This window comes from Scylla paramamosain, chromosome 7, assembly GCF_035594125.1.
Source record: "Scylla paramamosain isolate STU-SP2022 chromosome 7, ASM3559412v1, whole genome shotgun sequence".
Classification (NCBI taxonomy): Eukaryota; Metazoa; Arthropoda; class Malacostraca; order Decapoda; family Portunidae; genus Scylla; species Scylla paramamosain.
In genome coordinates, this window is record NC_087157.1 from 24,328,116 (window position 1) to 24,338,115 (window position 10,000).

At 41.9% G+C, this 10,000-nt stretch overlaps 1 protein-coding gene across 1 annotated transcript in view; it reads right to left on the reverse strand.

Annotated features, from left to right (window-relative positions):
- Nucleotides 1–1,110, reverse strand: part of LOC135102253 (homeobox protein 13-like) — a 2,158-nt gene extending 1,048 nt beyond the window's left edge. The window contains exons 1-2 of the mRNA XM_064007180.1: nt 825–1,110; nt 1–672 (exon numbers count right to left, since the gene is read on the reverse strand). The exon at nt 1–672 is cut by the window's left edge and continues 1,048 nt beyond it. Coding sequence (XP_063863250.1) covers nt 1–672; nt 825–870 — 718 coding nt within the window. The 5' untranslated portion in view covers nt 871–1,110. The remainder of the gene's footprint in view (nt 673–824) is intronic.
- Nucleotides 1,111–10,000: the final 8,890 nt, after the last annotated feature.

Consider the following 10,000-nt stretch of genomic DNA (forward strand, 5'->3'; position numbering starts at 1 on the left):
CCCGCTGTGTTTCCGTCTCCTGGGTTGGGCTGCTAGTGTTGGTGCGTGGTGGTTGTTGGGTGAAGGAGTAAAGGGTGGAAGGATTTGTGGTGTTGGACTGTTGGTGGTGTTGGTGGTAGTGGTGGTGGAGGTGGTGGTGGTGTTGGGACTGTTGTTCTTGATGGTGGTGGTGGTTCACGTTGCACAACATTTCTGGCACTACAGAGTGTCGTGGTGGAGGTGGTGGTGAGAAGGACTGGTGCGGTGGGGAAAACTGTCTCTGTTGTTGTTGCTGCTGCTGTTGTGGCTGTTGCTCCGCTGGCAGTGGTATCAACAGTGGTGACTGGTGTGGTAGATACTGTAGTGATTGCTGTGGAAGGGACACTGAGGGTTGCTGTGTTGGGAACACTCGCAGTTTTTTCTGTAGTGGTTCCTGTGGTAGAGAAGGTGGCGCCTGCTGTGGTGGCGACATCTGTGGGTGCTGCGGTGGTGGGAGGATGTACTGCTGTGGTAATTGGCTATACTGGTGGTACTGTTGCTGCATTTGCTGCTGTTGTTGTGGTTGTTGTTGCTGCGGCTGATGGTGATGGTGGTGGTGGTAGTGAAGGTGCTGGTGGCAGTTACCATTCTCCAGCAGGTATTTCTGTCCCAGGGGTTGAAGTGGACCGGGAGAGGGCGAGGTGTGTGCCCGCTCTGTTGAGGAAGCAAACAATACGTGAAAATCATGCTTCAAAAAACACACACATTGTTAACCATAGGATCAGTGGATACCCAAATTATGTATTGCACTGAAAAAATGGCGGTATAACACTAACACACACACACACACACAAACACACATTTACCTAAGTCTTCCCGGTTGCGGATGTGGCTTGTCCCTCGGTCAATCATGGCAGGATGTGTGTATATATGGATGTATCGTTCACTAATCAACCAGAATCAACCAGAAAACTGCTACTTGAATGCTGAAGAATAACAGTCCGTGTGGCAATAACCCTCGTAGTAGTAGTAGTAGTAGTAATAGTAGTAGTAGTAGTAGTAGTAGTAGCAGTAGTAGTAGCAGAAGTGTGAAGGCAAGAGCTGGTATGAGGTGTACTGTGAGCAATAGCGGTGCCGTTCCTCAGTTATATCTAGGCAGTAGGTGTGTGTGTGGTTATATACTCTCGAGCCTGGCCTCACGCTGGTCCCTTATCAGGCGTTTCAGATTAATGGACTGATACCGCCTGGACATGAGGGGAACCTGCTCGTGTGTGTCGCAGTCGTGTGGCAAGCGTGTTGTCTGATGAAACTTTTTTTTACGGAAAATTAGTGAGTACGTATGCGCTGTAGACGTACTCACTCTCTTACGAGTAGGTACACTCACACACACACACACACACACACACACACACACACACACACACACACACACACACACACACACACACACACACACACACACACACACACTCTCTCTCTCTCTCTCTCTCTCTCTCTCTCTCTCTCTCTCTCTCTCTCTCTCTCTCTCTCTCTCTCTCTCTCTCTCTCTCTCTCTCTCTATATATATATATATGCAGTTTTGCCACTGTATATAAGAGCGAAGGAACTCGTGGACAGACAGACAGACAGACGAACAGACATACACGAACAGACAGACAGACAGGGATACACACACACACACACACACACACACACACACACACACACACACACACACATACACACACACACACACACACACATACGGGCATGCAGTTAATTTGATAATTTAATTTTAGCTTTTTCCATATCCGTATTTCACGTGTAAAACAAAGCCAGTGATGAATCCCCGCCCGAACGTTCAGATGCAGACTAACACGTTTTATTCACCATTTCGTTACAGTTCCCGCCTCAGTGTTGTGCTGTAGTTGCTGGAACACATATATTTGCTCGATGGATGATGCAGTTAACCTCGATATCAAGTTGCGATTAATGTATTCACAGTTTTATCCTCTTGATGCTTCCTGAGTAAATTAATTGCACATTTTCCCTCTTGTACTGTATTGCATTGTATTGTAAAGATGTACTGGTTAATTCTAATAGTGTATCGTTGTGTTAGTTAACTTGAGGTGCGACATTCCTGTTGTTTTATTCTCGTGTTGCTCTTTCTTGAATTCTGTTGCTTATCCATGTTCTGTCCATGAGATGATTGATTTCTAGGTTGCATTACATAATTTTTAGCTCCTCTCTCTCCCGCTGCTATCCTCTGGTCAGGTCCCTCTGAATCTCTGGTCTTTGATACCGACTTCTTCCCTCTGCTACACGAAAAAAGGGAGAAAAAAAAATCTGATGCTGTAATGCAAGAGAGAGAAGAGGAGAGAGAGAGAGAGAGAGAGAGAGAGAGAGAGAGAGAGAGAGAGAGAGAGAGAGAGAGAATTTAAGGTTAACTTTGCTTTTATATTGACTCAAAATTATATAAGATCCCATAAAATAATTATACGCTCCTTTGAGTCCTTTCACTGCTAAAAAAAAAAAAGATCCCCATAATCACATGAAAATTTTTATACATAAATTTTTAAAAATTATGGTACCGTATTAAACAGAAAAAAATATAATAAAATTCTCTTAATTATTTTGTATTATGGTGTCTTGTATTATTTTGTACTGCAGAAGAGGCAAAGTTAACTTTTTTTTTTTGTATAATGGTATCTTATATTATTTTTTAGCCCAGAAAAGGCAAAACTGACCTTAAATTTTATTACATTTTTGTATTAGCCTTAATGTTTCTTTTCTCTCATGTTCGTGCAAACTATTTCTTTTTGCAGTGCTCTGAATGTTAACAAAGAACAATGAAAACAGTAAAAAGAATAATACCTTGACATAACAGTTTATAATATTCGGATACATTTTACACCAAGGACAGGAGAATTGATATCGATATTTTTATTGGCCATTTCATTTTTACAGAATATACACTGAAAATGAATAATAATAAGGAAAGTTTCGGGAAGCCGAATCTTCAATAGGACCGGAATGAGTAGAATGTATTACGGAATTGGTATGAAGATAAAAAATGAGATGGTTTGGTCACGTAGTAAGAAGAGAAGACCAGGAACTGATTGAAGGAGGCAGGAGAAGACCAATTGAGGGAAGAAGATCGCGGGGAAGACAGAGTGCGGTGGAAGGATGTAATTGCTGTAGAACTACAAAGGATGAGAGTCAGAGGAAGATGTAAGGGACAAACAACTGGAGGAGATCCGTACATGTAGCCAACTTCTGACTTTAGGGAAACGGCGGAAGAGGAGGAGAAGAAGAAAAGAAGATTAGTAGCAAAGTTCTCGAATACAGAGGAAATACCGATTGAATACATTTAGGAAACATCTCAAACTGACCAATAAGAGGCCGCATACTGATCCTCGGGTCCCATTCATGTTTTATTTATCGAGTAATCTGTGGAGAAAATTTCTTGTAGTTAAAAAAAAATCCAAAATGAGGTGCAATGAATTTACTTCCGGAGGTGCCTTGATGTGAGGGTTGAAAAAAAAAAAGTGATGAAAAGGATCTATCCACAGCTTAGCATTAAAGGTTCGCTCTTGCATAAGTAATAAGGATAAAATAAGGATGAGAGCGAGCCCCGGAAAGGTGTGTGTGATGCGGTTGTGGGAAGCGGAGCTGTGATGGCGTGGAGAGGCGGGGGCAGACCTCGAGAAGCTCCTAGAAGTAGTCACATGCAGAGGCAGATGACAGTCATGCCTGGAGAAAGATTACAGCGGGGAAATGTGAGATGCTGATGATAGTCACGGAGAAGAGGACTGGGTTAAGCTTGCCCGCGAGCCTGTCTTTAGTTAATAGGTGAAACAATCAGATTGAAGATTAATTGCAATTCCCAGAGAGAGAGAGAGAGAGAGAGAGAGAGAGAGAGAGAGAGAGAGAGAGAGAGTGAGAGAGAGAGAGAGACGGCTGAGTAATGAAGGTTATTAAATGTAGTTAAATAAAATAAGACTGAATTTTATTTGTTGTTTTATTGTGTTATAAGAACTGAAATTGTACGCGAGCCCTTTTTTTTTTGTTAATAGTTGATAGGTTGAAGATAGTTGATCCAGACAAAAGAGAAAAAATACCTGAGAATAATGTGAGATATTAAAGGTCACGTATATAAGACTGATTTTGTTTGCTTTATATAAGAATTTAAAATACCAACGATGCTGTTTTTAATTAATAGGTGAAAAAGTCAAGCAGAAAATAGTGATACCCAGAAAAACTATCAGCGGAAAGATTTGAGTTATTAAAGACAGTCACTTAAAAAAAGATGGAAAAAATTTTTTTATTGTTTTATAAAGTAAGAAATTGAGTATGTCAGCGAGGTTGTTTTTAAGTAATAGGTGAAAGTGTCAAGTAGAAGACAGATAACCTGGAAAAATAAAGCGTGAAAAAATGTGATATATTAAAGATAGTCACTTAAATAAGATTGCCTTTTTACTTGTTTTGTATGATAAGAAACTGAGCTTCTACGAAAGGTTCTTTTTGGTTATTAGTTGAAAAAATGAGGTAGAAAATATATCACCATTCCCAGAGAGAGAGAGAGAGAGAGAGAGAGAGAGAGAGAGAGAGAGAGAGAGAGAGAGAGAGAGAGAGAGAGAAAACCTGACACATTAAAAGCAGTCACATAAATAGGACACAATTTTGTTTTCAGTTTTATATGACAAGAAATTGGGCTTCTCCAAAAGGTTGTTTTTAATTGATTGTGAAACAGTGAGATATTCAAGGCTTTCAAGATCACAAGTCATTCACAAATTACAGAAGGGTGACAGGAAGGTGACAGGAAGGTGACAGGAGAGGCGTTCTATGGTGTCTCTTGTTGGGGAATCTCGTCTGGTAAGTATTGTTGAAAAATGCACTTCATTAATTGAGGAAGGGATGAAAGATTAACATTTCAAGCTTTCCTATTTGAAGATAATTGCAGAGAAAAAAAGACGAGCATAAAAACGTAAGAAAATAAGGGAAACAGCAAGAGATCATCACACCTACGCGCGGCAGTCCCTGAATGAAACGTCAGCATATTTTCATCTATCATCCCTTCCTTCTCCCTATCCCTTTCCCTCGTAACACTGTAATAGTAATCTAGTCCTTCATATTAAAACTCGCAGCATTTTTTATTTATTTTCCATTTTCTATCTTACTTCTTCGCCGATGGTGGTGGTGGCGGCGGAGGCGGCGGAGGCGCTGGTGGCAATAGTGGTGGTGGTGGCGATGTCACGTACTAACCTTGAGCTTATTATCACCACATTATCTTGGATTTCTGATAAAGGTTTTAAACACCTTTGTTAGTCAGTTGTACTTGTTCATTCATGTTAACTGCCACATGTGCACGTTCGTATCTCCCCCATCTAGCCCTCACCCACCTTGCCCCATTAAAGCAGCCCGCACCTCCCATTTCCCCTTCCCCTCCATCCTCTCCCCCTCTACCTTCTATCAGTTTCTCCATTCCTTTCCTTAAGTGTCTCAGAAATCAGATGTTGAAGTGTGTTGATAGCTGGGTGCACGAGAGGGCTTAGAACAACAGGAGATAATAAATTTTCCTTGAAGTGTCTAGTGAAGGAGACGAGGGAATGAAGGTACTGGGGAAGTCTTGCATTAGTAAGGTGGATAATAAGTTTGGATAGGCATATTAGAGATTGTTAGGGCTGAATCTCTCTCTCTCTCTCTCTCTCTCTCTCTCTCTCTCTCTCTCTCTCTCTCTCTCTCTCTCTCTCTCTCTCTCTCTCTCTCTCTTACATCTGGAAGAAAAGATCCTTGTCTTCCCCGGGGATAACTTTCTTGGCTTCTCCCGAACTCGTAATTATTATACGGGTCCTCTCTCTCTCTCTCTCTCTCTCTCTCTCTCTCTCTCTCTCTCTCTCTCTCTCTCTCTCTCTCTCTCTCTCTCTCTCTCTCTCTCTTATACAGTATGTGTTCTTTTCTTGTTACCTATTTTTTTTTGTTCTTAGTTCAGCTTTTCTCCTCCTCCTCCTCCTCCTCCTCCTCCTCCTCCTCCTCCTCCTCCTCCTCCTCTTCCTCTTGTTCTTGTTCTTTTTATTCTTCTTGTTATTCTTGTTCTTGTTCTTATGTTTGTTCTTATTCCTTTTCTTCTAACATAATCATTATCATCGTTATTATTTTGCTGGAGCTGCTGTTACGTCATCTACCTTTCGCTTCCTTCTCCTCCTCCTCCTCCTCCTCCTCCTCCTCCTCCTCCTCCTCCTCCTCCTCCTCCTCCTCCTCCTCCCCCTCCCCCGCACCAGGTGGTCATTAGAGCCTCCCCTCCCTTTCCCTCGTCCAGAGTTAAAAATATTCCCCCATTCATTCCCCTCCAAGTCAAGAGAGCGCACCTTTTGTTATGCGCCTCCACGAGTGTCACTTTCCTCCTCCTCCTCCTCCTCCACCTCCTCCTCTTGCTGCTGCTACTGCCTGCATCCACCCATCCACTTCGTCACACTCCCTCTGTTGGAAGTCGACCAATTTGTGTTTTTACTCATGTGTGCAAATATCCTCTCTCTCTCTCTCTCTCTCTCTCTCTCTCTCTCTCTCTCTCTCTCTCTCTCTCTCTCTCTCTCTCTCTCTCTCTCTCTGATGTGTGTTTCCTTCCTTGCTTTTCTTCTTTACCTCTCTCTCTCTCTTTCTCTACCTACTTCTTTTCCCTACTTACTCCTACAAACTTTCCCTCCCCACTCGGCCACTCACTTCTGCAAACAAAGCCTTCGATATTTCTTCCACATTCCGTCTTTCCATTATCCATTTTCTTGTTCTTTCGCTCGCTCGTTCCCTGAGTTTCTCGTGCACCCTTATACAACCTCCCCCTCCCTCTCTCTATCTCTCCCTCTCCCTCTGTCTGTCTGTCTTTCTCTGCGACTCTGGGAAACTGGCTTCGTCCATTCCGAATTCACTTCCATCACTCATTCTTGACCAGGAGTACCTCATGTGAAGGGGCAGCCACTCGAGATGGGAAGACTCTCTCTCTCTCTCTCTCTCTCTCTCTCTCTCTCTCTCTCTCTCTCTCTCTCTCTCTCTCTCTCTCTCTCTCTCTCTCTCTCTCTCTCTCTGTCTGACCTGTTCCTTCTCACTGCCCCGTTCCCTTCACTGCTGCATTGCCTGGTTTCCTTGTTTTGTCTAGCACTGTTTAGCCTCTCTCTCTCTCTCTCATCTCTCTCTCTCTCTCTCTCTCTCTCTCTCTCTCTCTCTGTCTAATCTCTCGTTGTCTGGTTCTTACATCAATCGTCTTCTTCAGTGTTGTCATAATTAGTCTGTTTCAGTCGTCTCCAGATGTCTGTCAGTTACCCGCCTATTCCAGGGCTTCCCAGTACTTATCAGTAATCCGTCTATTCCAGGTCTTTTCAGGAAAACTTCTATTCTCATATTTCTCTTTATAGTTCTCTCTCTCTGTCCGTCTGTCTGTCTCTGGTGTTTGTCTATCTGTGTATATATTTGTGTATCTGTATGTGTGTGAGTGTCTGTCTTATTCTATCTTCTTTTAGCATTCCTAATCTGTCACTTCCTGTTTCCTTAATAATGTGTCTTCGTGTCACTGTCTTGTCTTTTACTATATCCTTGTTATTCTTCTTGTTATCAGTCTCTCTTTTCTTATCTTAGCCCGTCACTCGATACTGCGCCATGGGTAGGTGGTGGTGGTGGTGGTGGTGGTGGTGGGATTGTGGTTGCTAAAGATTTCCTTTCCTGACGATTGTGTCTGTCCATCTCTTGAGGCCTGAAGTACATTCCTCTTTTTTTTTTGCTTTGTTTTGTTTTCCTAGATGAGATGGAGCCCTTTTCCCCCTCTTTCTCCCTTTCTCTTGCTCCCTCTTCGTCTGCTTCTTTTTTTCCTCTTCTGTAGTGTTTTATTTCAAGTTCCTCGTTCTGTCTTACTTTTTTTTTGTATGTACTTCGAGTTTGTTTTGTTTTGTTTATCCATTTTTTGCTGTCCTTTATCCCCCTTTATCCACCTTTATCCCTTTCTCCACCCCCCTCTTCGCCTATTTTCCCCCTCTTCTTTAGTGATTTATTATTTCTCCCCTTTCTTTTTTTTTTTCTTTTTATCTGTGCACCTCCTAAATTTTTGGGAGTTCATCATTTTTTCCGTCATTTTCCCTCTTTCTCCCTTTCTCCTACTCTTCTTCTGCTTCCTCTTCGCCTGTATTTTTCCCTCGTCTTTAGTCTAAGTTTTATGATTTCTCCCCTTTATCTTATTTTTTTTTTGCATGCACCTCGCGGTTATTTTCTATTTTGTTTATTTTTGTTTCGTCTTGTTTTTATTTTGTTTTTTTATTTTGTTTATTCCATTTTTACCGCCAGTGTTTTCCCTTCAGTTTGAATAATGTCAGTGGTCGTCCTCCCTTGGCTCTTGTTCCCCGTCTACTTGAGTACACGACCTCGAGTTTTTCCCTAAGTTTTTATTCCTGCAACTTTGGTACACGTTTTTATTTTCTGCTTCTTGTACTGTTCCCTGTACTTACCTCCTCCATCCCTTCCCTCCCTCCCTCCTTGTGCTTGCTTCCTTTTCTCCCTCCTCCTTCCTCCTTCATTATTTTCCAGTTGATGTCACGTGTAGATTGTTTTGGCGAAATTTGAAGGAGAGGGAGAGCAGGAAAGGGGTTGTCGAGGGGAGGATGTCAAGGAAGGGTGGTTTCGAGGGCTAGATGTCGAGCTGGGAAGTGGTTTCGAGGGGGGATGTTAAGGGGGAGGGAATGTCGAGTCGGGGGTTTGCAGGAGGGAATGTTGAGGAGGGGTGTTGAGGGGTGGTGTCGAGTTGGGGATGTTGAGGGCAAGGTGTCGAGGGTATGTCGAGGGAAGGATGTATAGAAGGGAATGTCAAGGGGATGTCAAAGTTAGGATGTTGATGGAAGAATGTCAAGGAGGATGTGAAGGTGGGGTCTGTCGGGTGAAGGAATATTCTAGTTAAGTAACCTTATATCTGACCTTATTTTTCCATGAATTATCCAAAAAAAAAAAAAAAAAAAAAAAAAAAAAAAAAAAAAAATATATATATATATATATATATATATATATATATATATATATATATATATATATATATATATATATATATATATATATATATATATATATATATATATATATATATATATATATATAAAAGTACTAGTAATGATGCATTTTATATTGTGAGGAAAATAGTTTCAAGTATGCATAGTTTTTTTTCCTAGATGGTTAATTTTCTTTTGCTTCAAGTCTCACTGCACACACACACACACACACACACACACACACACACACACACACACACACACACACACACACACACACACACACACACACGCACGGGTCTGCCACGTGATCTCCCCTCTAGAAATCTTGCTCCCCTTCTCCCACCCCTCCGCCACTTGAGCAGCTGCCATCATGTCCGTGATAAAAGACCACCTCAGCCTTCCTCATTCTCATACGAGGAAATGATTGCAAGAAGGGAATTACCCACTGTGGTCCCGTTTTTATCTCTGCTTCCACACACACACACACACACACACACACGCACACACACACACGAGATAGGACAGCGTAGCGTCATTGGATTATCTCACTGACATAGACGTGTAACACAATTACGAAATTGAGATAATCGTGACGTCATGCTACGTGGCACTAGGCAAAGACTGTGACGTCAAACGTACGCACAGATATAGATGGATAAAAATATAGAGCATTGCGCACAAAATGCAGGTTTACTTATTATGTTACAGAATACATAAATACTAACTTAAACATACGAAATAATCCATCACCACTTCATCCTGAGGTTACTATACTTTTACTTCTGGTATTCGTTGGATTCTCCTTCGATTCCCACCAATGATAAATATTTCACACCTCACCTACTCGTTCTATCACCGTCATATTTTTCACATCTACTATGACCTTTTACTGGCTTTTTTCTACTGAGCTTTTTGAAGCCCATCCTGTGTCACGTACCAGCATGACCAACAGTAGTGTAACATGTACGCTTACTGTATTTCGTAACTTTCCGCAATTTCTCCTTTGATCTTGCTTAGAATGGATTAGGTGTTGTAAAGGAAAC